Source organism: Pseudopipra pipra, chromosome 21 (assembly GCF_036250125.1).
Source record: "Pseudopipra pipra isolate bDixPip1 chromosome 21, bDixPip1.hap1, whole genome shotgun sequence".
Classification (NCBI taxonomy): Eukaryota; Metazoa; Chordata; class Aves; order Passeriformes; family Pipridae; genus Pseudopipra; species Pseudopipra pipra.
In genome coordinates this window covers 4280533-4307542 of record NC_087569.1, presented here as the reverse complement: position 1 = coordinate 4307542, position 27010 = coordinate 4280533, and the positions used below count along the sequence as shown (strand labels likewise).

Genomic DNA, 27010 nt, shown 5'->3' with positions numbered 1-27010 from the left:
CTTCCTCCTCTCTGCCTGTACAGTTAAAGTTGATCTTGCCTTTATCCCTGGTGCACAGGCCAGGCAAGAGCCTCATGTTGATCCACACCATCATTTTGTTTCCCTTCTTTACAAAGAAAATCAGTTCCCCAGGCTTTTGAAAGCATTTGCTGGTGATAGTAAATGGAGCAGAAGAGATCTGAGCATGACCCTAAGTGAGAATTTATGCTTTTCTTTGCACTGGAGGCTGTCCTGACACAGTCAAGGGAGCAGGTTTCAGAAGAGTTGGTGAGACTGCAAAAAGATAATGAAAGTCTTCAAGGAAAGCACAGCTTGCACGTGTCTTTACAGCAGGCTGAAGATTTCATCCTACCAGAAGCAGCAGAGGTAAAACATTTTTAACTCACTGACACCAAAAATGCATGTGACTGGATCTCACTGGAATGTTGTTCTTTATCACAAAGCTGTCTCAAACAGCACAATGAACAATAATTGGGATTTTAACCCTGTGAGTCTGTGATGTACAAAACCAGCAGCCTAATCCCACTGTGCCATTGGTGTAAAATGATAAATGATAATGAAATGAGTTACCTGTGGCCTGATGGCTGCTCTGTTGTCAGTGGAGTGTGGGTTTAGCCCAGTTCAGCCAGTTTAAGTTGTATTTGGCAACTGGGCACACAAGTGTTCAGTCACCAGGGCTCCAGTGCATTGATTCAATAAGTCAAGCAAAGTCAGTCACTCCTGTCCAGTTAAGACCAGTAATAATCCTGAGCCTTGAATAATGATAAACTTATCAACCCTTTCATGGAATAATGATAAACCTTATCAGCCCTTTCATGGAATAATGATAAACCTTATCAGCCCTTTCATGGCCACTCCCTTTGGTCAAGATTAAAATACTGGGGGAGGTGAAGGGCAGGGAGAACATCATAATAAGCCTGTGGGGACATGAATCTTCACATGTTCTTTGTTTCCTGTGGCCAAAAAAACTTGGATTTTTGTTCTAATATCTTGCTGGATGCAGGGTCTGGTATGATGGGAGAGACCTCAGGGCAGCATAGCTTTATTTTTGGTTTGGGTGCTGATGAATACAGTGCTGTGGGTAGATCCTAACACACCTATTTCCTCCTCCAGGAGCTCCGTGAGCTGATCCTGAAGTACCGTGAAGACATCATTAGTGTGAGGACAGCAGCTGATCACCTCGAGGAGAAGCTCAAGGCCGAGATTTTATTCTTAAAAGAACAGATTCAGGCTGAGCAATATTTGAAAGAAAATATAGAAGAAACCCTACAGCTGGAAATAGAGAATTGCAAAGAGGAAATAGGTGAGGCAGGGGTGAAAGAGTCCCAAAATAGGAATATTAGAAATTCATGAGGTGCACAAAGACTTGATTTTGTGATACATTGACTTATCTGAATTCTAAATACTGGCCACTTTTGATAGCAGATACACCAAACTGTGCTTCTGAAAACAAAAGTACAATCTTTTGTACTTGTTTGCTTCTGAGGTACCTTTGATGTAAAATGGGCTTAATCCTCCTTTAAATATTCATGGAAGTAAACAGGGTGTGAATAATTTCCTGTGTTTCTTGCATTTAAGCTTTAATACTCTTTGTTTTTCAGCTTCCATTTCCAGTTTAAAAGCTGAATTGGAAAGAATAAAAGTGGAAAAAGAACAGGTAAGGAGCCCTTTCACTGTGGAATTTTTGGGTTTGTTTGATGTGTTTTTTTTTTAAACAAAGGGTTCTTTTTTTCTGAATTGATGGCAGTGTAGGACTGGGACACATTCATAGTTCTGTTCCTTAGAAGGTGTTTGGTCTGTTTGTTAATCTGTAACCTAAATATTAGGTTAACTAATTCCTAACTAATACAAGGATACCTAGTACTAACCTAAATGTTGTCTTTGAACATTTCTCTCCAGCTCCAAAAAGAAATAAATGGAGCTGAGTGTTATTTCAGGTACTTTCTTTATCCCTAGAAGAGGTTATTTAGGTGTGTTTCTGAGGCCCAGAAAGATACTTAGGCTGTGCTTCCTTATGGAGGGACTGTGGGAAGACTGAAATGTTGGGAGCTTTATTTAATAACTTTTTTTTTTTTTAATTATTATTATATAGTTGGAAAGTTCTTCACAGGAAAACCTGCAGCAGCTGGAGAGTCTGCAGGAAGCAAAGAACATTCTAGAAGAGCAGCTGAAGAAGGAGACTGCAGCAAAGGTAGCTGTGATGGCTGGGTGTGGGGCATATCTGCAGCTTTTATGCTGCTCAGCTGTGGCCAGAGAATGTGTCACTACATAAGAATGAAAAAAAAGAAGCTTCTGAATGGCAGAGAAACTGTGTCCCCTGGGTGTGGGTTAAATCCTCACCCCAATCCCTTTGCACTTGGGTTTATAAAGGAGTGGGGCTGAATTGCTGAATTGCCCCCTCACCCTCATTTTTGTTTTCTTCGTTCCCCCAAATACTTTTCTGACTAAAACTCACCCCAGTTATATTTTCATCAGCAGGTCACTGCCCTTATCTGTGATCATATTTCATTAAAACTCAGAACTCTGTGTTTTGAGATCCCTGGTCACTCCTGTAACAGCCATTAACCAGCCTAATGACATTTGTTAGTGGGTATTGGTGGGTATCAGCCCCTGATTTTGCAGTTGGGAAAACTGAGGTGGGGAAAGATTGGTTTAATGTGTTGCCAGGACTCTGAGAATACCCTGCTGCTTTGCTCTGCTATCACTCTTTAATCAGTTTATGCAAGCTTCTACTTTTTTTTATCCAGTTTAAGCATGGCATAAAGAGTCTTTTTCCTCTCCAGGCCAACCTGGAGCAGCTGGTGTTTGAAGAGAAGAACAAAGCCCAGCGTTTGCAGACTGAATTAGATGTCAGTGAGCAAGTGCAGAGAGATTTTGTAAAGCTTTCTCAGACACTTCAGGTAAGGAAAGTGTGATCAGTGTGGGAGGTGTTAATTTAGTTTCATTATTTCTGTGCAAAATAACAAGTAGCAGTTGTAATTTTCTCATGTTGGTCTTTATGGACTATTTTAAAAGTTGGTAGTATAATAAACTGATCAGGTATTCCTAGTATGATGTTATTACTAAAACCTATTGGGATTTTATTCTGATTACTTAATTCCAGTTTATTCTGAGCAGCAAAGATACACAATTATTGTGCTAAAAAGATCTGTAAAGAGCCATAAAGGATGGGTTTTAAACCCATGTTTTTCATTGTCCATCTCCTGTGTTACTTTTCACAGTAAATCATTAGGGTGCAAATATTTGAGGACAAAGGAAAGAACTTGCACTGTTTGATATGAATTTATGAAAGGGATCTTTGTGTTAGAGTTACTGCTTTGTTTATGCCATCTAAAAGTCTTATCCTTGCTGTTGTCACTGTTGCTTTCCTTGTATTCCCTCCAAGAAGTGGAAGCTGTGGTGGATGATGAGATGCCAAAGGTGGCTGGAGGAAGGAGTTTGGTCAGGGGTGTTCATGGAGGCCAGTTGTGGTTTGTCAGGGGTGTTCATGGAGGCCAGTTGTGGTTTGTCAGGGCTGTTCTGTTGCTGTGAACTGGAGAGAACATGAAGGGACCTGCAGTTTGTGTTTGCAGAGTCACTGACTGTCCCTCAGGAAGCCAAGGCTGGGCTGGGCTCCCCTCAGGGTCAGTGTTTGGAGAATTTACCCCCCCTTTATGCTCCAGCACAGAGGAGGTGCTGAATTTCAGCCCCATCTCCTCAGAATCCTTGGCCAGGCTGCTCAGAATGAAAAATAGAGATTTTTGAGTCAAGCATTCGGGTTTATTTAGAAAACTAAAACCAGAATATGGGAGGTTGTTTACTAGACAGAATTTAGCTGGATGGACAATAGAGATCTGTCCTCTCTTGTTCTGGCTGTGTCTGGAGGAGGAGTGGGTAGGACAAAGGAGACTATTGAATTGTCCTGGCTTGGGAAGTTGCTTCTTGTTTGTCATCATGCTCTCTTTTTTAATTTATTGATTTCAAAGCACTGCAGTTCTTATGGCAAACATATCCACCACTTTGAAGGTGTGTGGTGGACTCTTCCAGAACTTGCAGGTAGTTTAGTACAACTTCAGGATGAGCTCAGGAAGAGCTGTAGCTCTGCATTTTGTGTTTTCTCTCTGCCCTAAGCACTTACTGCACATCAGTGTCTCAGCAGTTTGTGGTTCCAGTTTAAACAATGGCCTGTGCCATCCCCACTGTACCTGGCACAGGATCTGCTGTGTGAGATTGCCACTGAGTGAGGATTGGGGTTTATTGGCAGGATTATTCCCTTCCCTGGCCTTGGCAGTGGAGAGATGGACAAGTACCCCTCGTGTGAGGGGTCCACTGGCCAAATTAGGAATCAGCAGTGCAGAGGAGGGGCTAAAAATCAATTAAATGCTAGGTGGGAATTTATAACTGAAAGCCCAGGTCTTAATGCAAAGAATGGGAAAGTTTGGATGTGATAAATAAATAAGTTGTGCTCTTGGCATTCATTTCACCACAGTTTTGCTGGGCACTTCTTCAGCATGTAAGAAACAGCTGAAGGTGGATTATCAGCAAAGTAACAGGAGTGAGCTTGGAAATGGGATGTTTCCTCCAAGAGCATTTTGGCTGTGATCTTGAGGGGCTCCAAGGCACACATCAGGCTGCTCTGTACCTCCTTTACATTCTTCTCTGGGAGAGTTTCCTTTACTTTGCACATCTCTCCTCCAGTTTGCCAGGACGGCGTCAGTGACAAAAGAGCGATGGGGAAGCTTTGCTTGAGCCCCCCAGCAAGTGGGGTTTTATTGTAAAATTGTAAAATCACAATCGTGTCTTCCTTCCTCCCATTCCTGGGCCTAAATTAAGGCCGTGCTTAACTCCCCCCTTGCATTGCTCAGCCGGGGGCAACGTTGTGGCTCTGCTGCTCCCCCGGGGCACGGGCTCGGCTCTGGCTCTGGCTCTGAGCTCAGGTTTGCTCACTCTGGCTCTGGCTCTGAGCTCAGGTTTGCTCACTCTGGCTCTGGCTCTGAGCTCAGCTTTGCTCACTCTGGCTCTGAGCTCAGCTTTGCTCACTCTGGCTCTGAGCTCAGCTTTGCTCACTCTGACTCTGAGCTCAGGTTTGCTCACTCTGGTTCTGAGCTCAGCTTTGCTCACTCTGGCTCTGGCCCTGAGCTCAGGTTTGCTCACTCGGGTGCCTCTGGTTCCCCGCAGGTGCAGCTGGAGCGGATCCGACAGGCAGATTCCCTGGAGAGAATCCGCGCGATCCTGAACGACACAAAACTGACGGACATTAACCAGCTCCCTGAAACATGACACCCTGCGGGGGCAGCTCCGAGGCCGCGTCGGGGGTTTTTAACTCATCTTTATAGCAACATTAATTATTATTTAACTCTAACCGAAAGAGCAGAAGACAACAGAGGGGAGCAATGGCTTAAGTTTTGTTTCTAGAGAGGGGAAAAAAAGGTTTCGTACTGGGCAGGAAGAGAGAGCACAAGGGTGAGTTGCAGTGTAGGAAGGAGAACTTTCTAATGGAAACACTAATGAGTGCAGTGTTTCGTGTTCCACTGAGTGGGATCAGTCCTTACATTCTGAAAAACTTCCCTCTTTCAGCCGACTTCGTAACCTAATATAGAGTTTTGGAACATTTACCCCTGTCTTTCCCTCTGTCCTTTCCCCCACTACTGTGATCAAAGTAGCTGCTGGAAACCGTATTGTCCCTCCAAAACGTTGAAGAGCAAAGTGGTTGAAGTTTTTCTGTTTGAATAGTCAGTAACAGTATTCAGCTAGCAGAGAGAATGAGGTGTAGAGTATGCTGTATGAATATTTTATATTAAAATATGAATTTATTAGCAGGACACTGGATATTGACCTTATTTCATAACTCAGTACTTCTTTTTTTTTTTTTAAAAAAAACATTGGCTCTGTGAAGAATCTGAATGCTGCTGAAACATGGATGTGAGTGAGCTGTGTCTCTCCTGGACAGATAAATGCTAATCCAAAAGAAAATGAAAGCTGTACTGAGAATTTATCTCCTTGCCATTTTTCTGTTGAACTCAGATACTGAAAGAAAAGCACAAGAAATGCACTGTTTTGTAATCTCTTCTCACAAATGTAATTCAGAATATGGAGCTACAACCGGTTGTTTCTCATCTCTAAAGCTGAGCAGTACCTGGAATCCCTTCTCTGGGGGGAAAAAAACCCCACAAAACCAAACAAAAAATCCCAAACAAACAAACAAAAAGCTGGTAAAAGTCCTGTGCAGTGTGTGAGCACTGCCACGAGGGGATGCAGGTCTGCTCTGGTGGGTGACACCGGGTGTAGGGCCAGGAGGGGTCAAGGGAAGGTGCTGTTCTGGGTCAGCCTCCTGCTGACAGGGATTCCTTCACTCCCAAGTCAGGGCATGAATGTGCAGGAGCTGCAGGACTGTGCTGGTGCAGCTCCTGGGTGAGCTCTGGTGTCTGGGCACTGCTCAGAGGGGACTGTCCCACGTTTCTGTACCCAGACATTTAAATGACACTGTGGCAGCAGGGGCAGGGAATTCTGGTGATCAGTTTGGGTTTCTCGTTCTATAAATGTCCAGGGGTAACGTGACCATTCCTCCTCCTCCAGCTGCTGGAGTTCCATTCACACAGCTGGATGGTTTCCTGTGTGGCTGCAGGTGTTGATGCTGGTGGTGCAAACCCAGTTGTTAAGAATGGCCCCTACTTAAACCTCAGTTAAAAGGAGGAGGCTGAAGGAGCAGATCACACTGTCCAAAACTTCTTAGACTTTCCTCCATTCCTTACTGTTTTTTTTCTTTATGTCCTTGGTCAGAGATCTGCTTTTCTTTGTCACCTTCAAAAGTGACAGAAGATGCTCCAAACTGCAGTGCACATGACTATATTTTAAGTGCTTAAATCCTATTTTTAGCAGTGTATATCCTGCTACTGACACAAAGTCAGAAGTGGTGGTTTTGAAGAGGAATGCCTTAAAAGCAGCCAAAAAGCAGCATACAAGCTCAATTCCTTGTCACTCCCTGCAAGAATTAAAGCATTTTATCCACCCTAGTGATTAATCCCCTTCATAATCCTGACACCCAAAAGCCATTTTTCCCACCTTAGTAATGACTAGACTAACAGATGACAGATGTCATCTTCTTAAGATGACACTTAATTTCACATTAAAGTGACATTGAAGTGTGACTTAGGTCTTTAGTATTTGGCTATTACCAGATTATGGTTTTTTTAACCTTTCTCTGTGCTGAGCTGAGGGTGACAGCAGCCAGGTCCTGATGCAGAAATCCAGTACCAGGTGTTCTGCATTCAGTTTTCCAATGGTGTTGGGTAAACTTTGGAGACAAAAATACAGGCCTTTAGTAGGAGCTGCAGAATGAGGTTTTCCTCTGTTCCCCCCCTCCCTTGCCAAAAACTAAGGTGTAACTGGTTACTGGGTTAGTTACTGTAGCTGGTGACACTTCACCTGTGCAGTGGGGGTAAGGAGGCCTCTTGTGTGGCAAAACTACACCACCTCCTGTACCCTCTTGAGCGACTTGAGGAACTGCACCTCGAGGACTTGCACAGTAGAAGGATTTTGGTTGAGTTTCTGGACTGTCCCAGTGTGAGAGAGCAAGGGCAGGGCCTGTTACTGGTCTTCCAGCCCCCCTTACTGGCCTGTGCTCAGCAGCCCTGCCCTGAACAGCCTGGGTTGGATGGTTTCAGGTAGTCCAGGCTGGCGTGGCTTTTCCTTGGCTGTGTTTTTAGAGGCTGTTTAACGGGGGTGGTGGTGTCAGCCTGAGGTGGTGGCTGCAGGGGGGGGAAGGAGGTGAGTGGGCAAGTGGTTTGGGCTCCTTCGTAGCCACAGTACCAGTGTAGCTGTTGCCAAATGCAGCTCTGCCTGCCTGGGGTATGAGTGTGTGTGGGTGTGAGTGTGTGTGTCCTGCTTGTGAACCAGGCACAGTTTGAGTGTGTGGAGGAACTTCCTTTTGGTTTGGAGAGGACGGGCAGAGAATTCTTGCACGGTTGTTTTCCTTTTCACCACCTTATTCCATCCCGAGCCTGCACACCTGTGCTCCTGGGTCAGTACATGTGGCCATTTTAGCTTTGGAACACGAATCAGCTTTTTCACCAGCTGGTGTTTAACTTCAGATCAGACCTTTTAAGCCGTTCAGTGTTGAAATTGGAAGCCTGGCTGTTCCCAGCAGTGGTGGGAGATGTGCTCCCTGCAAACAGCTGTCCGCCCGGGGAAGGACAGCACAGCTTCAGCAGCAGCAACTCTGAGCTTCTGCTGAACTCTAACTTCATAAACTTAAAGGGGCCTTTAAAAACCAAACAATACAGTGTGTGCCAAATGTGCAGAGCAAATTGTAAATGAAGTGTAGTAAAACTCTTGGTGTTGATACTCACTGGGTGATGGATTATGGTGTTACTGCTCATAGATGTGAGAAAAGAGATGCTCTTCCTTCCAGGTCTGGGTGTTCTGGAGCGTGGTTGGGGTCAGGGGAGGGTTCTCCCCACTCCAGCAGTGCTTTGTAACCAGGTCAGCTGTGATCCACGGGGTGTGGGTGGTGTGGGCTGTGACAGGGGCGAGATCGAGGTCTGTCTGCATTCCTGTACCTGTATAGTCTTAATCTGTACAAAAGTGTTCTTGCAGCATGTCAGGTAACCCTGTTCCCCCGGGTGTACCAGCCCTCCCTCCCCAGCAGCTTCCCCGGCCCCCCTGCTGTGTCAGCAGTGCAGTAACTCCTGTTCCAACCTGAGCTTGACCTGTCGCCTTTTCTAAGGGGAAGGGGGGAGGGACAACAACTATTTATTGTCCACTAGAGTCTGTCTACAGCAGATACTGAATTGGCCTTTCAATGTCAAGAGGGACTCCAGAGCCATCTTTTGCTCAAGGCAAACGGTGTTTGGAAGTTAATACTGCATTCCAGTGAGCCAAGCCATTGGTGTCCTGTGCAATCGTGGGTGTAGAATTCTGCTGTCTCCAGGATTCCAGTGTAACCATTTGTTAACTGTATTGAAGGTGTGTCCTCTATGGAGAAAGTGTTCCAAATTAAAAAAAGCTGCTGACGTGTGTGTGTGCACTGCTCTGGTCTTTCTCCTCTGCCTCATTGCCACAGGCCTTCCCCTGGGCACCCCTCCTGGAGCACGGGTGGGAGGCTATCCCAGGATAACCCCAGGGAGCTTTCTGAAGGCAGCAGCAATCCCCCACTCCTGAGGTAGCTGTAGGTGTGACACTGCAACAGATTGAATATAAAGCACCTGCTGCACCATCCCCTTCCCAGGAGGAAAGCAAAAAACCATGGCACATAAGGAGTCTTATCAAAAGTATTTTATTTCACAGTTCTTTACAAAATAATAAGCAAAAGGCGTATTGTTCAACATACAAATGGTAAATATACAAGGGGAAATACCAGGTAAAGCTCCTCCAGCCTTTCAGTGCAGGATGACACGTTAGAAGTTCACGTGGCTCCTGATGTCGTTGATCTGCTTCACCATCTCCCTGATGTGTTCTCCCCTTCAAGGAAAAACAATCCAAGTTAAAACGCTGCAGGTCACCTTTGCTCAAAGGTAATCAGGAGGGGAAACACTCCAGGTGGTAGAAGGAGGGAATGGGAACAATGCTGCAAGTTGTTCTGTAATCCCAGGCTGGACAGAGAGTGCCCAGGATCCAGGGGCAAACAGCACTTTAAGCAGATGTATTTAAGTGCTGCTCTCAGAGCTTCAGCCCATCTGCCCCAGCCCCTCCTCAGAGCTCCAGTGACACCCCAGACACCTGAACTGCTCCTGGCAGTGCTGGGGCCTGGATTCCACAGGAGCCAAGTGGAACTTACTCCTCTCTGAGGACAGTTTGGATGCACTTGCTCTGGTAGGCACTGAGGCTGATGCTGGGCTTGCGAGGGCTGCGCCCCTTCTCCATCTGCTTCTGCTGGTATTCCTTTTTCATTTTCACCTGGAAGGTACAGAAAGGAGGGCCCCAGTCAGTGCTGGTCTGTCCTGCCACAGTGAAAGCCTGTTAGTTACAGACTGGTGTGTTGTACTGCAATGAACTGGTTCTTTTTGGGTTAAAATCTGCCTGCTTTTGTGCTCTTCCTTCTGCAAAGAGAAGAAATGTCCCTGCCAAGGCTGAGGAAGGGGGAGCTCTCTGAGGGTTTGTCTGTATTACCAACAAGACACAGTCCCTTTAGTGCACTGCTGGTAATTAACATAAGTACAAACTGCTCTGTTGGCAGGACTCTGTTCTGTCAGCACTGAGTGAGGAGCTGCCAATAACCCACCAGCCAGGCCCATCCTCCCCTCACCTGTCTGATGGCATTGCTCAGGTGCTGCAGCTGGTCATGAATTGTCTGCAGTTCCTTCTTCATATCTTTTTCAGTGTCGGATAGAACAGGAAGCTGAGAGTGGAAACTCCGAAGGACTTTCTTCATCCTTGATGCAAAGCAAGAAATGGTGCTGAATTAACTTCCCTGGTAGCCCAGTTACCCTAAACCCCTGCAGCCTGGTGCTGTATCACACTGCCCAAGCGTCCTCCCTTTCAGCTGGTCTCATGTGGCACTTGTGAGCTGGCTGGCTCAGGCTGGGCCTGCAGCTGTACTGACAAATCCCCACAGGGAATTTCAGAAGCCCAGTCTCGTAACAAACCAGTGCAGCACCTTCTGCCCACTCTGTTCTGCCCCAGCAGCAGAGCTGTGTTTCCCAGGGAGGGCTGGGTGCTGAGCCCTGTGTGCACTCACCTGTTCATGATGTCTTCCTGCTTCTCTTTGGCCTCTTCGTACTTGTCTGCCAAGCGCTCGGCCATTTCCCGCAGGCTTTTCCTTCACGCAAGTGAGAAACGGTTATTTCCTTCAGATTTACACACTGAGGTGCATCATTCCTGCTGTTGGACTTGGTAAAAGCAGACAGGTTCTACTCACCTCTCCTCTCGGCAGTAATTCAGATCTTCCAGTTGTTTCTTTTTCTGTCCCCACAGCAGCTTCACTCTTAAAATAAACGCATTAAAAAAAAAAAAATCAAACCATCTGTGAAGAGATGAATCAGGATTTACAGCACACAGAAAATGCTGGGAGTAGGAAGAACTACAGACACTGAAAAAGGGGCAGTGGTGAGAACTAACTCTTCCATTTTGTCCTAACTGTACAGCATAAATAACTGATTTGAAGCAGCAGAGACTCAAGGCAGTTTTCCTCTGTCAGGGTTAGTGCTGAGGTCAGATTTCCTGCCACCCTGCACTGGCAGACTGACAACAGCCAGAGAAGTATTTCATTTTCTTTCCCCTACAAGCCACTACAGAGGTCAAGTGTTACAACTCACCCCTGCTTTCCCTGGTAACTCAATGTCCAGTTCTAGTATTCCAGTATTACTCTTGTATTTATCACATTTACTCATCCACAAGGATTAGCCCCTCACAAGAGGGTGAGTGCTCAGCACTTTGTGCTTCTGTGTCACAGGGATGTTGCCCAGCACATATTTCTGAGGGTCTTGCATTACCTTTGCTGGATTTCCTCTTTTGCCAGGTCCTGTTTCAGGATATATTCCTCTCTGAACACCTGTGTGGCTCTGCTGAGGAGCTGAAGGCATTCCTCAGGGGGAGGGGCAGCATCTTTATCTGCAGACCTAAAGAATAAGAGAGGTTTTTGAAATCTTACTCTAACATGTTCCTCTGAAAGGTTAAGTCACTTCCAGTGTTTATGGTAAGGCTCTGAGGAATCTGGTTATGGAAGTGAGGGATTACAATTAAATGCCTTTGCTAGAAATAATTTGTCTTGTGTGAGGAAATCCCAGGGTATCCCAGGATACTCCAAACCCAAGGGGCCAAGTGATGAGCAACCTCATCAGCTGAGGGCAGCCCTGCTTGGGGCAGGGGACTGGAGCAAGGTGATCCCCCTCCCAGCTCCATCATCACTGGACTGGGTGCCATTCCTCCATGGACAGAAACAGCAGGAGCTGTACCCCATCCCTGCCATGTCCAAGCCAATGTGCTGTTCCATCAGGAGCTGATGAACACACACTGTTCCAAGTGTTCTCCCTTCAGGTGGCCCAGGAACTCATCTTTGCTCACTTCAGGTGCAGGGGATTGGCAGAGCTGCGCTGCAGGATGCCCTGGATGTGCTTCTCAAAGGAATGCTCCGACTCGGCCACGATGCGCAGCGGGGACACGGCCGGGTCCTTGTCCTCCCTGGTGCAGAGCAGGGGAGGGGATGCAGGATGGACTGTGCTCCTGCCACAGAACAGCACAGGGCAGAGCACAGTGAAACCAGAAACACAAACTGTGGCAGACTTAAACTGGTAAAGTGAGGAACTCATCCACCAGGGAACTTCTGTGCAAATCCAGCCCTGGACCAGGTTGGTGGAGCTCCCACCCCCACAGCTCCCTGTCTGGAGGAGAGCTTTGACTCAAGGATAAGGAAGTTCCAGAACAAGGGAAGCAAGTGCTGGAACAGCAGTGAGCTGCTTTACAAAGCAGCCTGCCAGGTCACTGCCCACTGGTGTGGAAATAGTGAAATAAAAGAAATGTCTGTAGGAGAACCTGACATTAATACTGGCTCTGCTGACGGTACCTCTCCAAATTAAAGAAGCTGAAAACAGTGCCCCCCCCTCAAGGTGTACATTTAATTCTCCAAATGCACATTTACCACACCACACACCACTCCATATCTTTGCCACCACCTCCAAACAAAGGCACTTTGGAAGCACATACTGAAATCCCACTTCCCCCCACCCCATGCAAACATAACCTTGGTGCCCATTAGGAATCTCCACACACTGTCTGTAAATGAGGTTTTGATTTGCAGATTCCTTATTATAAACATGAGGAGAAAGAATCAAAGAGTAATGAGAAACAGTGATGTCCTGAGGTCCTTTCCATGTGCAGCTGCCATGGACTTCAAACCAATTCAGAACCACTTACAAGAGAGGCCTGGTAATACACTCATAGGTGTTGGTGATGCAGATCATTGTGGGCCCCAGGATGTCAGAAACGATCCAAAATCCTCTGATGGGAGCAGGCTGCCTGAAAGAAAGAAAACACAAGAATTACCCAGTCAGCAAAGTTCTCTGATCATCAAGTTGTGCACATTCACTCTTGGAAAAGCTCCAGGGAAATGGAAGTGAAAATTTCTGCTGGTCTGACAGGTGATTTTCAGACAGTATCACAGGAATTTAAGCTATTTCCCTAACTCTGCATTAAGAATCCTGACACACAAATGGCTTACTTGCATTATTTGAATTCTTCTGAGCTAACTTTATTAATGGCAAGAATGCAGCAAAAGGTGAAAAATCATAAATATTTTCCATAGCAACTCCGTGATTTAAAAGCAATTGAGAAAGGGTTTGGTTCTTACCTGCAGGGCAACGGTTTTGTACAAAGAATGTGTTCAACAAAGCACTTCTGTTCTGCTCCCAGCTCTTGTAAACTGTCTTTGTCTTCCTCATCTACACAGAGACATGTCAGAATGCATCAGATCCACTTGGCAGGGTAAGGAATTCAGTACTACCTGCATCCCCCAACCTGTCACTGGCAAAGTGCAGTTACTCCCCTCTCTCACTCACCTGAACCAAGGAATTTGTGCAGTTTATTGATCCATGTCAAGCCCACACTGTGGACACCAGCCTCGTGTGTGCAGTGGTATCTAGAGGGACATTTGGGATCTGAAATTTAAACAGCAAAGGTAAAAGAAGGCACTGAACTGGGAAAAACTCATCCTTCACCCCTGCACTGCTGAACATACATATCAACTTATTGCCCAGTCAGCTGTGACATCCTGCAAGTTGGTACTTGCACCAGCAACTGAGCTGGATGGGTGAGACACATCATTAGAGTTCTGTGTAAAATTAAATTACACTTGAAATACCTGATGAGTTGCCTATCACACCACATCTGTATCAATGCACTAGAGTTTAAAGGGAAGCTCAGCAGAAGCCAGCAGAGCAGTATTGTGACAAGCTCTGCTTGTCCACAAACACCCAAACACTTTGTCCTGCCCCACAATTACACTGGATGATAAGCAGGTATTGGTTCTTCCCTCAGGATCACCCTCCCCACAGCACTCAGGTCAACACAGAATGCAACAACTTCTACTTTATAACCCACAGCTGAAAGGATTTAGGACTACATGACTATGGGTAATGTGCTCTTGAGCAAACGCTGAAGCCCCTCCCAGGCTTCCTCCTTCCACAGCTCTACTGAGGACATCAGATAAATCCTAACTCTAATCTCCCTCTCTGTTTGACACCAATAAGAATTTGGATCCTAAGTGCTTGGAATAAAGCAAGAAAAAGCCACAAGCTGAATGACAGCCCTACCTCGGTGCAGTTTGATTGGGCAAGTGAAGTCAGACTCCAAAGGATCATCTTCATCTCCTGTCGCCAGCTTCAGTGCAAGTTCCAGCTCGACACATTCAAACACGTACAGGGAAGGAATAAGATCAGATCTTGGGTCCCAGGACTTTTCTGACTGTAAAGAGCATTGAATTCTTTTGTAAGACATCATTTAAATTTGAAAATAAACACTGACATAAACAGCATCAAGAAAGAGTTCCAAGGCAAGACTATTAGTTGTCAGGGAAAGTAGTTCAAGTTCTTTTTCACTTAAAAAAAAATTTAACTCAAACCCAGGGTTTCTTCTTAGAAGATCTTCTTTAAATTAGTTCACAGTAAGTTTGATCAAATACTGATCTACTGTCAGGGGACACAGAACTGAAATTTAAAATAAAAGCAAAAAAGAAATTTAAAATAAAATTTTAAAATAAAAGCATCAGAGAACCACAGGGACTGGCTGGAACAGGAGGAAGACTCACTACCTCCTTCCCAAAGAATGCAGCTTTGGCACTTGGCACACACCTCCAGGCACCCTGCACCAGGAACTTGGACTAAAGACACAAAACTGCCTACAGAAAACAGCCAAGGTACCTGCTCATCGTCCTCCTCCCCATCCAGCACCACGCAGTGATACAGCATTCCCGACTCGGTGGCGATCACCAGGATGTTTGGGACACAGGGCAGGCACAGGACAGCACAGGCATCGTAGCCATAGTTATCCTCTGCAGCTGGGTGCATGGGCAGGGGGCCCAGCAGCTTCCCAAGGCTGCCAGCACTGCAACAAACAGGATGTGTTTGCTCACAGCACCAGGGGTGGAAGGAGACTTCCCCGTGGCTGTCAAACAACCCCATGGCTTGGAGTCCTAATTCCCACTAGCAGCAACCCAGACTTCCCTGGATTACAAATCTGACCTGCACCTCCCTGGTGGAGATTTCAGAGAGGAAACTGGAGCTCAGTAATAACATTTTATGCTTGGAAAGCAACCAAAGCTACAGTGCAAAAAATTCATGAGGAAACATTTTCATAGGAGAACAGGAAGTACTCATGGAAAGCTCAAGTTAATTATCCCTTAATTGGTTTCTTGCACTTCACAGGCAGCATTTTGTGTCATGGTATTTCCCTCAGCAGCACTTTTGAAGGACTGAGCCCATTTCTTTGCCTGCAGACAGGATCTGCTCAGTGCTGATCCACTGCTCATGCAGAGGCACACAGTGTTGTTTCTAACCCAAGTATCACACATTTTAATATTCAGCTACAGCAGGTCTAACCTGTGAACCTTCCACCATCTTCTCGATTTTCTGAAGTAATTTCTTCTTGTATCATGTTTATATTCTTGATTAATTTTCTTGACTTTTTATTCCAGGACATGCCTGTGAACCCTCTACGCTCTTCAAATATTTCTTTCCTAAGATATCCTCAGCTCAGTGAGCCTCATCCACAGCTAAGGATGTCTGTGCTGTGACCTGATGGCCCTAAAACACATTTAACAGCCTTTGCCTCACTGATGTCTTCACAGTGCAGTGTCAGATCTCTGATGGCAAATAACGGACAGTGGATTCTCAGCAGTGAAAACTGTACCCTTAATGTCTGGTTGAGAAAGGATGACACACTGTTTTTGGATTTCGGTGCATTAGCACTGCCACAGAGACAGAACAGGCTGCAGTACAATAAAACACAACGTAGCACTCATCAGAGAGCCTCAGCCGAGCTGAGAGGTGGCTCGTTGTACAAACACCCCAGCACGCCGTGACCCTGAGGGTGAGTGTGCCCCTACCTCTGCAGCAGGCTGATGTAGGTGAGGAAGGTCTCTCCATTCTCATAGAGGATGTACAGGGGGTATCCCAACACCTCCTCGCTCCCCCGCTGCCCCAGGACGTGCTTTGGCACCGGCACCTGCGGCCCGAAGTCGAAGGCCACGGCCGTCTCCCCCAGCGAGGCTGTGTAGGCTCTCCTGGATGGGGCAGAAGGACAGCTACAGCACTCTGGGATGGCACTGTTAGACACCCTCAAGAGTCTCCTTTTCCTGCTAGGCCAAGGGGGAAATAAAAAGATGATCTGTTTTCTGCACTTCTCACTCAAAAAGCCCTCCTTAACCCCATCGTAAAGGCAACGTGTGTTTGTCAAACTGCTACTCTGGCGAATGCTTGACTGCACAGTTTGTCACTTTGTCTTAGAAGGAGAGGGGAGAGAGGAGAGGGACAGGAAGAAAATGGAAAGGGGAGAGAAAAAGTTGGAGAGAAGAAAAAGGGGAGAGGGAGGGAGAGGGGAAAGAAAAGTGCAAGTACTGTGCAAGGAAGAAGTCTTAGCACTGAAGAATTCCTACCAGATTTTCAGGTAGATTTATCACTTATTCATTAAAAACACCACTGAGAATAGAGAGCCCATTCTGCAAAGGCATTTCAAAGTCCAAGAAGCCACACCAACCCTTTTTTGATTGTAAGAGTCTCCTCCTCGGTGTCCGAGAGCGTGATGATTTTGAGGGGTGTCTGAGGCACCTTCAGACTGTAAAACCTGGAGGGAAGAAACAGCAGCTGTGTTCATTCTGCTGGCAGTGCTGCACATTCCCTGCTGAGGGAGTGTCAGCTGCTCTCAGACTGAAGTAATTTCTACTGGTAACCCTGGTAAGAATGGCAGAATGCAAATATATAACGACAAATTAAGGATATGAGAAAAAAACAACAACAAACCCACTTAAAATACCTTATAGTGTTATCTGAAGTCAAGAGCACGATGTGGGGCTCCAAGGTGTCACAGGGGTACCAGGCTGCATGCTTTAAAGTCAGGGATGTTGAGCTGGTGAAGAACCTTTCTGCAATAGGAATGGTGCTAGAACACAGAGCAGAAATGTGCACTGTTATCAGAAACACACGAGTTACTTCTCAGGGGAAGTGGGGGCAAGAGGAGCTAAAGACACAAAAGGTTTCGAAGTCTTTATCTGTGCTGTTCTGAAAGTTGGAGGGTCAGCTTTAACTTGAAGCTCTTTGTTATTTCCACCCAGACATGTGCTTTTGGCTACCACCACCCAGAGAAGCTGTGGCTGCCCCATCCCTGGAAGTGTCCAAGGCCAGGTTGGACGGAACTTGGAGCAACCTGGGCTAGTGGAAGGTGTTGGGATGGAACTGGATGGCCTTTAAGGTCCCTTCCAGCCCAAACCATTCTGTGATTCTATGAAAGGCTAGAGAATACTACAGAGGAGCACTTTGCTCCTCATCAACTGCAACAACTTAGAAGGTCATTTATTTGGGTCACTTGACAACCAGCAAGCTCCTGAGCCAAAATAACTTCATTTATGAGTCCCTACAACCCTGACACAACCAGTGTCTTCCACCAGTGTTATCTGTATCTGTCTGACCCCAAGAAAGGGATGCTGTGGATGAACAGCGGAAGGACAAGGACAAGGGTGTCATTAACCACCTGAGGTCTCACCCACCTACAGTTCACCATGGATTTCCCACCTTCAAACTCGGAATTCTTCCCCCAGCGCTTGGGCAGCTCCAGCACCATGAGCCCCTTGGTGCCGATGAGCGCCACATGGTGCTGGGCCGGGCTCAGCAGCACCTGGTGCACCTCAAAGAGGGGCGGGTTGATGCACAGGAGGGTCTGAAAGCATCAGCGTCACAGTTAACACCGAGCCACCCGAAGCGCCCGCAGAAGCAGGGCACATCTGTATTTCGGGTGGTGAGCTCCACGGCACGGAACGGGGCACAGCCCGGCTCCACGGCCGCGGGGTCGCTGAGGGCAAACCCACCGAGGGTGGGCCGGGGGGTGATGAACCGGCCGGGGGCCCTCAGGGCCCGGTCCCCCTCAGCCCTGCCATGGACATGGACCCCCATCCCCTCACTCCCTGACACGGCCTCCCCATCCCCTCACACCCCACACACCCCCCACCCTCGCCTCCCTCCCCATACCCCCCCGTCCCCTCCCAATCCCCTCATCCCCGCTCCACAGCCTTCACACCCCGCCTCTCCCCTCACAGACCCCCCTCCACACAGACCACCCCCACAGCCCCCGCTCTCCTCACAACCCCCCCACACTCCATCCCCTCACAACTCGCCCTCCCCACAAACTCCACACACACAGAGCCACCTCAACACCCAACACCCTCCTATCCCCTCACACGACCCCCCCCTCCTCCTCCCCCCATGCCCTCCCACCCCTCTCTCCCTTCACACACCCCTCCCCACCCCCCCAGCGCCGTTCCGCACCTGGTACCGGCCGAGCGCGGCAGGGTCGGGCCCGCCGAGGCGGCGCAGGCCGATGGCGTGCAGGGCGGCGGCGGGCCCGTCCCAGAGCAGCAGGTCCCCGCCGAGCCCGCACAGGAGGTCGCGGGGCCGCGGCGGGCGGGGGGCGCCGGCGGGCGCGCGCTCGCGGAGGCGGCCGAACACCGCGTGCTGCGGGAGCGCCGCGCGCCACTGCTCGGCCGGGCCGCACTCCGCCGCCATCGCCCCCGCCGCGCCGTGACGTCACCGCCCCGCGCGGCCAATCGCCGCGCAGGCCGCGGCCGCCCCTCGTGACGTCACATCCCTGCGCGGCCAATCGGCGCGGCGGCCGCCTCGCCCCTCGCGGACTACATTTCCCGGCGTGCCCCGCGCGCGGAGGGCTCGCCGCGATGGAGGCGCCGCTGCAGCGGCACCGAGCGCGGTACAAGAGCCCCGGCGGGCCGCCCTGGAGGGAGACCTACCGCACGGTGAGGGGAGCGGGAACTACCGCGGGGTGAGGGGATCGGGAACTACCGCGGGGTGATGGGATCGAGGGGAGCTACCGCACAGTGAGGGGAGCGAGACCTACCGCTGGGTGAGGGGAATGGGACTGAGGACCTACCGACGGGTGAAGGGAGGGAATGGGGGGATCTACCGCCGGGTGAGGGGAGGGGTTTGTGGACGGGGGGCGACACACCGCTGGGTGAGGGGGGCATAGGACGGGACGGGATCGGGTTTGAGGGGTACACGGTCTGCCCGCTCCTTTGGCCCCGGTTCGGCTCCGCTCGGGACCCGCCGGGCCGGGTGAGCCGGACCCCATCCCAAATCCCATCCCAGCCCTGTCCCGAACTCCCTTTGTGAGTGCCCAGCTCTGCCGCCCACCCCTGGTGGGAGCTGCCACCCCTCTCCCGTGCAGCCCCCCGGGACCCCGCCGTGTCTCACCCGCACAGACCCCCCGTGTCCCGACCCCGGCTCTGACGATCCCCCCGCTCTCTCCCCTGTCCCCCAGCGCTGCCTGGAGCGGCTGAGGAGCAGCCGGGCCAAGCTGCTGGAGCGGTACCGCCGGGCCGGGGATGGGGCCCGCCCCGGGCCGGCCCCGGGCGCGCTGCTGGTGCAGGAGGTGATGGAGCAGGAGTGGCGGGAGCTGCGGGACAGCCTGCCCGGCCCGCGGGGACAGGAGCCGCTGGAGCAGGTCAGTGAGGGCTCCAGCTGGGTCTGCAGCACCAACGCACGGCCTGTGTGAGAGGCAGGAGTACCAAATACTCTGCGGTTCTGCATTCAGTCTCTCGCTGGAGTTGACAAACTCAGAGCTTCAGGGTTTCCTGGTTCCACAACTAGTGCAGAGTGTTGAGTTGTGGAAGTGCCTCTGGGCCCATGAGTGGGGAATTCCTTATTTCCTTCACAGCCTGCGAATCACAGCAAAAGGGTGGGTTCCTCATCTGTGCTGTGTCACTTCCCTCTCCTGAGAATGGGAACGAAACTTAAGCGACATAAAAAGCAGGTTCTTGGACAGGCTGTGCTCGGATCTGTTCTGGCTGGGTTTGCACAGGTGATTACAGTATGGATTGCTTTCCACAGCACATGGGTTTGCCAAGACAGGGATACAAACAGACTGAATTTATGCTGCAGTGACAGCTCAGTCAGGTGCTGGAAGTTGAGAGAGTGGTTGGAATGGGAGAATCACTGACTGATTCACTTTCAGAAGCTGGAGGACCCCGATGAGCTGGCAGTGCTGGAGGAGATCCAGCAAGAATTGATCTTGCAAGGTAAGGGCTCTACAAGTTTTCTGGTTCCTATTTGATGTGTAATATTCAGGAGACTTCCTAGTAATGCAGAATAGCTGAGGCTGCACTCCTTGGTTCTTGCAGACCTTGTGACACAGGGGAAGAGCCTCCTTGGAAATTCTTGGTAACTTCTCTGTTGAGGCTTTGAGGTATTGAGACCCTTTTAAGGGTTTAAATGACATTTTAGGGTCTGTGAGAGAGGCCAGAGAAGCAGGACTGAGGTGTCTGGGAGCTGTATAAATCAATTCAGGGAGAGACCCACGTGAGACCAGCCAAGCCATAGGAAAAACTGGATTAGCAGGAATTATTTCAGCAAGTGTAGAAAGCTGATCCAAAGGGATAAAAGTTCCTAGAAACTCTTATCTCCCCCAGGCTGTGTGCCCAGCAGCTCTGCCTGTGCTGCCAGGACAGTCCCTGAGGGTGTTTTGCTGTGCTGTTGCAGAGCAGTTGGTGATTGAGGAGTACGAGCGGAGCCTGAGGTTTGATGAGGAGTGTCTCAATGCCATGCTGGAGGGCCTGGATGCCACTGACAGGATCATCTGCCCCGTGTGCAGGAAGTAAGAAAGCCCTTGGCATTGAAAGGAGATCCTCCACTCCCCTAAGAGAGTGGAGAGAAGAGACTGCTGTTCATTTTAACAAGATAAAAACACCAGAGCAATGATCTCCTAAATCTAACAGGGTTTTTGCTCTTTCCAGGAATAACCTGACTGTGAAGACTCACATGGTTTGTTGCCAGTGTGGATTGTACATCAGCACACAGGTAGGCTGAGCTGTGACATGTTACATGTGACACCTCTGCTGCTGCTTTAAGAGGCAGTTTAAGTGACAGAGCAACTTCAGATGACTTTTAACCCATTATTCTCAGGATATGACAGAAGGGAAGCTTCGGTCACTCCTGGAAAGCACTGTGACAGAGCACAGTCAGAGGTGCTTCCACAGCCCAGAGTTCACAGTGACCAGAGGCATGGAGGAGGAAACCAGTCTTCTCATGAGCTGTCCGGTGAGTCCCAGTGTCAGGTTCCTGGAGAGGATCTCTGCTTGGATCCACTTCTCAATTACAGGGGCAGAAACCACAAGTCCATTGATCCCAGGGGTTTATGGGGTTGTTTTTTCACAAAATTCCTTGGAAATGGCTTTACCTTTGACCCCCAGTAATGGTAAAAAAGCAGAGAAAGAAGAGCCAAAGTACACACCTTAACTGCTGGATTAGGGAGTCTTTCAAGGTCCTGTCAAACTTAGTGCCTTACCTTTGTCACACCTTAGCCAACAACCTGCAAGTCTTGTGTGGAGCATCTGTTCAGATAAGTGGTTCATGAAGAAACAAATTTTAAGAATTACTTCAGTTTAAGCCTCCTCAAAAGGTTCATCCAGAGCCTTTAGAGAACACACACCAGCCCTTTCGGCTCAAGCCAGAGCTGGCACGTGCTTTGCTGTGTATGGAAAACCAGTGTGAGGACAGTGAAAGGAACAGAGCATTTAAATAGAATCATGGGATTGTTTAAGTTGGAAAAAGACCCCTTAGCTCAAGTCCAGCCGTTCCCCCAGCACTGCCAAGGCCACCACTAACCCATGTCCCAGGTGCCACATCCATGTCTGTTAACTCCCTCCAGGGGTCAGCCCTGGGCAGCCTCTGCCAGTGCTTGACAGCCCTGTTGTGAATTTTTTTCCTACTCAATAGTTTTGAATAGTTTTTCCTGCTCAGATACTTCTGAAGTTTACACATTAACATAACTTCTCTGTTCAACTTACCTTTTGTAAAGGTCTGTGACTCCTGGACAATTCTCCTCTAAGTTGATTCAGCTGCTGCTTTACTTCTGGAGGGACTTCAATACTAAAATCCACACAGAGCTGCTAAGGATTGTTGTGTATATACTTGTACCTGCTGTGTCAGAGAGACACTTTTAAAGGCAGTAGTATTGCCTTGACCTGCACTTTTAATGGCACATTTATTTTGAAATAAATATATTTAGTTTATTTTGGCCTTTGTGTTGTCTTTAACTCTGCACCAGTGATCTCACAGCTCATCTTGGACTTCAGCTGTTTAAACTTAAATAAACTTGAGGCAACAACTGAAAGCACCAGTTCAGAGTGGAAGTTTGCAGCTGACAAACATTGGCATCACTTTCATGGCAGGAAGAAGAGAAACCACCCTTTTCAGTGATATGTTGAACAGTTTTTATTCTTCACATTCATTCTTAATTGTACAAAACCCACCACGCAGGGCAAGGCAATTCCAGACTGTGACGTCAGTGAACTTGATCTGGGCTGCAACATAAATACAAATCCCCAAATACAAGTGAGAATCCTCATTCTCCCATTCTCCAAATTCCAACTTACTCTCTGTGTCCACTGTGAAGATACATTTGGGCATTGCTGGATGAAGCAGCACTGTGGAATACCCACACTTGAAGATAAGTTTCCTAGCCTACCCTACTGGCATTTGACAAAGCTTTTGAGGTCTTCAAGGAATTTAATGTACTCCTGGTGCTCCAGTGCAGTGCTGAGCTCTATTAACTCGTCAGCAAATGTGTTGTCCACTCCTCTGTCAGCCAGGAAATCCATCAAGTGATCATAGAGAGCCTGGAAGCAAGGAACAGGAAACTTCCTTAACAGAGTGGACCTGGCTAGGGGTTGCTTTTAAAATGTCCCCTGGCAGCTGGAACTTCTTCCTCCCAGGAAGATCAGGGGCAGCTCCCACAGGACAGCATTCCCTTCTTGCCGGGCCTGGCCTTGAGTGGAACATTTGGAGGGAAGGTGCCATGGAACAGGTCATATAAACCCAAACACAACATTACAAACAAGCTGATCCACAGACTTTGGGAGCCATCAGGTGAGTCTGTCAAGGATTACAGAGGCCAAGCTCTGCCTGTCCCTCCACACACAGCCACGGCCTTGGGGGTGAACTGCTTAACACTGTGGAAAGGTGGTATCTCATGTAAATGTTTGTTTGAAATGCCTAAGCCCTTCACAGTCATGAACTTTGTTTCCTTCTGTTTCATACACGCTTTTGATTCATTTTCTGCCAGAGAGGGGAAAAGAAAAAGCAGTGTGGGATGTTTTAGAGCACACTAACCAGTTTCAACACCAGTGCTTCCCAGAGGGATACACGCCAGGAATAAAGTTTTAACTGTATGACAGACAGCCACAAACTAACAATTTAAGCTTCTGAAAGCCTGGCATAGAGAACCCCCAGATTCTTGGGGATATTAATTTTTAGTCTTACAACTGTAACAACACACCTGTAAAACCAGGACACAATGTAGCTTATCAGATACACCCCCCCACAGATGCCTTTATCTACACATGGTATCTGATAAGCTACATTGTTAAACAAATATAAGTTAAACACAAGGATCAGAAGATGCTGAGCCAGTGTGAAAGCATCTCCAGTGTGAAATCAGCCTAGAAAGCCTGGAGCAGAAGGAAATCCAGTGTCTGTATCTGGAATGTCACCGGCACTGCATGGGTGGTAAATGGGACCAGGTAAAATGGGACCAGGTAACAACCCCCAGTCTGCAGCAGCACCACCCCAGGGGATGCTGGGCAGAACAGGGAAATATTTCTCTCAGACATCCACTTTCATTCCCAGTTCAGGAGCCAAGGGACAGAGTTCCCTCTGGAGCCTGTCAGCAGCACCTACCCAGTCCAGGGAATCCGTGTTGAGGGTGTAGTTGGTGTCCTTCCAGTCGGACTCTCCAGTGGGCTGAAAACTGACCTCCCGAATGGTGAAAATGTCGCTTTCCTCCTCTCCTTCGTGGCCAATCTGGAACAGGAGAAGAGATGTAAGATACACAACCAGCTCCAATGACTGGGCATGCTCAGCCAACCTCATCCCGAGGCTGGGAATACCACAGGAAAACCCCCAGGGCCAGACAAGCTGTGCCTCTCCCCTCTCCACATGTGCTTGTGAGGACAAGCACAGACATGCAGGAGAACACAGGGAATCCCTTGAGCTCCTGCTGCCAGAAGCAACCTGGTGTAAATCAACAGCCTGAATTTCACAAACAAATAAAAACCTCTGTGGTTCTAAATCTGTCTTCCCACATGTCTCACCTTATGTCAGCCATCTGACATCTCACAACACTGATTGGCAAGTTACTGGCACAGTGTATTAAATCTCCTGGTTTGGCCATTCCTGCTCACCCCTCCCAAGTTGCCATGATTTCAGCCCTGCCTCCCTGCTCTAATGTAGTTCAATAAACAGCCTAACAAGGAGTTGATCAGAAACACCAGGGCAGGATGTGAGGAATGCCATGGAACATCTCCTCTCCAAACAGTGGTCTTGCAAACATAAAGCCTTTTTTTTGTGATTAAAAAAAACACAGAGATAAGAGGAGGGTGCATTATTGTGCAGATTCAGAAAAGCAAGAGACTACAAAGACCAGTTAGACCCCAACAGGGGCACAGCTACACCACAGTCAGGCAGGAAATGTAAGCAAGTCCCAGCCCAGAGGTGACACACAGTGATACCAACCTCATCCTCAGGGTAATGGCAGTCCAGAACAAGGGTCTGCTTTGTGTCATCCTTTATTACTTCCACAACAAAGTTTGGAGTTGATGTAAGTTCAGGCTAAAAAAAGAGAACAGTTGCATCAGCACTGGAATCTGAAGAGGAGCTGATGCAATCACAGCACAACCACACAGCCCATCCAGCAGAGATTATTCCCTGACACCTTCCCCTAGCCCAGGTTGCTCCAAGCCCCATCCAATCTGGCCTGGAACACTTCCAGGGATGGGGCATCCACAGCTTCTCTGGGCAACCTGTGCCAGGGCCTCCCCACCCTCACAGGGAAGAATTTCTTCCCAATATCCCATCTAACCCTGCCCTTAGTCAGTTAAAAACCTTTATCCTGTCGCTCCATGCCCATGTCCAAAGTCCTCCTCCAGCTCCCCTGTAGCCCCTTTAGGCACTGGAAGGTGCTAGAAGGTCTCAGAGCATCTTAAATCTCTCCTTGTAGAGCCTTCTCACCCTGCTCTGACTTTCTGCAGCAGAGAGGAAGGTCACAGCCAAGTGACAGGCGGGCCTGAAAAACCTGCATTTTGTGGCTTAATGCTCTCAAATATCAAGTGAGGGGGGCAAAAAGCCTCAACACTTGAGGGAAAGGTTCCAACTCTCCTCTGTCCCCTTCACTAAAGTGCACATCAAGGTTAAGTTACCTCCTGCTCATCAGGTTTCTGCCCTTCTTGTGTGTCGTCTTCAGCCGAGGGTGGAATGCTGTTATTGATGTTGAATGTAACCGTTATCCTTCAGAAAGAAACAGAAACACTTGGTTTGAACAAAAAACCCCACCCATCAGAGCGGGCACTTGAAGCTTTTGCTCAGAATTCACACAGTGTGAACAAAGGCAGGTAAGGACACACCTGGGAGAGAAGCTGCTCCCACCAAGTGCTCTCACAAACCTTTTCCAAGTTTCACTGAACTGTTATTTTTAACACGGGAAGACTTTGTGAAACTTTGTAACACAAAATACAGTAACAAACTGGTGGGGAAAGAAAGTGCCTTTGGCCCAAAGCTGTAAAATGAAGGGCCTCTGCACCATCCACTTCGGGGCATGAGCACATGGAGAACCCTGGTCACTGTGATCCACAGGGAATGGGCCATTCCCAAATCCCACTCACTTTTCCCCGGCGATCTTCCGCACCAGCCTGGCCTCCGTGCCATGGACCTCCAGCTCCCAACCCCCGGAGACCTTGGGCAGGGACTTGTGCTTCTGGATCTTCTTCTCCTCCTTGATCTCATCCGTCAGGAACTGGGCGAAGGCTTTGTCTCCTGGCGGGGAAAGAAAAGGGCGTTAGGGAAAGGGGGGATTTGGGAAAGGAGGAGAAAAGGAGGATTAGGGAAAGGGAGGGTAAAGTGGGTTAGGGCAAGGGGGGTTAAAAAGAGGAGGGGGAGTTAAGGAAAAAAGGGGAGCTAGGGAAAGGGGAGATTAATAAAAGGGTGGGGTTAAGGAAAGAGGGTTGAGGAAAAGGTGTGGGTTAAGGAAAGAGGGAGTTAGGGAAAGAGGGAGGTTAGGGAAAAGGGGGGCTTAGCGAAAGGGGGGGTTGGGAAAAAGAAAGTTAGGGAAAAGGGGTGGCAGAAAAGGGTGGTTAGAGAAAGGGGAAAAGGGTGGTTAGAGAAAGGGGAGGCTAGGGAAGGAGAGGGTAGAGAACGGGGGGAAGGCAAGGTGGGAGTAAGGAAAGAAGGGGTCAGGGTAAAGAGGGGTAAGGGGAAAGGGGGGGGTTAGGGAAAACGAGAGTTAGGGAAAGAAGGAATGGGGTTAGGGGAAGGGGCGGTAGGGAAAGAGGAAGGGGTAGGCAAAGCCCCCCCCGGCCCCACGTGCTGCCCGGGATGTTGGGGGGGGTGTCGCGCACGTGTCCGCCCCGCGCCCTCCCAAGGGCAGCCGCTCCGTCCCCTCCCTCCCCGCCCGCCCCGCTCACCCTCGGTGTGCAGCCCCCCGCAGCCGCAGGACACGCGGCCGGCCGAGCCCCGCCGCGGGCGCAGCAGCGCCGTGCGCCCCGCGCCGCCGCCCAGCTGCCACAGCGAGCGCGCCGGGCCGGGCGCGGCCGAGGGCGCGGGCGGGAGGGCGCGGGGAGGAGCGGCCCAGAGCCGGCGGAGGGGCGCGGGCGGCGGCGGGCGCAGCGCGGACACGGCGCGCAGGGAGCGGGCGAGGAGCATCGTGCGGGACTCGGCGCTGAGAGGACGCCCCGCCCCGGAACAGCCCCGGCCTTCCGGCCCCGGCGGGCCCCGCGCGGCCCCCGCGCCGCGGGTTCGAGTCCCGGCCCCGGCAGGAAGGAGCGCGTCAGCAGGGC

The 27010-nt window shown here is 49.3% G+C and overlaps 4 protein-coding genes across 7 annotated transcripts in view; 2 read left to right on the top strand and 2 right to left on the bottom strand.

Moving 5' to 3' along the window:
- The window catches only part of RABEP1 (rabaptin, RAB GTPase binding effector protein 1), a 47942-nt gene extending 38948 nt beyond the window's left edge, over positions 1-8994 (top strand). For all 4 annotated transcript variants that reach the window (XM_064677761.1, XM_064677763.1, XM_064677764.1 and 1 more), the window contains exons 13-18: positions 226-366; positions 1114-1303; positions 1602-1657; positions 2093-2191; positions 2784-2900; positions 5158-8994. In XM_064677761.1, coding sequence (XP_064533831.1) covers positions 226-366; positions 1114-1303; positions 1602-1657; positions 2093-2191; positions 2784-2900; positions 5158-5259 — 705 coding nt within the window. In that variant the 3' untranslated portion in view covers positions 5260-8994. The remainder of the gene's footprint in view (positions 1-225; positions 367-1113; positions 1304-1601; positions 1658-2092; positions 2192-2783; positions 2901-5157) is intronic.
- A 243-nt stretch (positions 8995-9237) lies between these two features.
- On the bottom strand, positions 9238-18695 carry NUP88 (nucleoporin 88). Its single transcript, XM_064677766.1, has 17 exons — positions 18444-18695; positions 17669-17838; positions 16939-17064; positions 16663-16749; positions 16013-16189; positions 14829-15012; positions 14223-14373; positions 13470-13568; positions 13262-13352; positions 12829-12930; positions 11980-12138; positions 11409-11534; positions 10835-10900; positions 10655-10735; positions 10223-10349; positions 9755-9873; positions 9238-9438 (listed from the first exon to the last, which is right to left on the bottom strand). The coding sequence occupies exons 1-17, from the start codon at positions 18678-18680 to the stop codon at positions 9375-9377; spliced, it is 2166 nt and encodes a 721-aa protein (XP_064533836.1). The 5' UTR covers positions 18681-18695; the 3' UTR covers positions 9238-9374.
- A 102-nt stretch (positions 18696-18797) lies between these two features.
- On the top strand, positions 18798-22195 carry RPAIN (RPA interacting protein). Its single transcript, XM_064677777.1, has 7 exons — positions 18798-18925; positions 19447-19629; positions 20140-20203; positions 20664-20778; positions 20918-20981; positions 21087-21221; positions 21982-22195. Exons 1-7 carry the CDS (start codon positions 18848-18850, stop codon positions 22009-22011), a joined length of 669 nt encoding a protein of 222 aa, XP_064533847.1. The 5' UTR covers positions 18798-18847; the 3' UTR covers positions 22012-22195.
- Positions 22196-22382: 187 nt separating this feature from the next.
- Positions 22383-26891, bottom strand: C1QBP (complement C1q binding protein). Its single transcript, XM_064677776.1, has 6 exons — positions 26639-26891; positions 25841-25991; positions 25379-25466; positions 24696-24791; positions 23862-23984; positions 22383-22801 (listed from the first exon to the last, which is right to left on the bottom strand). Exons 1-6 carry the CDS (start codon positions 26874-26876, stop codon positions 22652-22654), a joined length of 846 nt encoding a protein of 281 aa, XP_064533846.1. The 5' UTR covers positions 26877-26891; the 3' UTR covers positions 22383-22651.
- Positions 26892-27010: the final 119 nt, after the last annotated feature.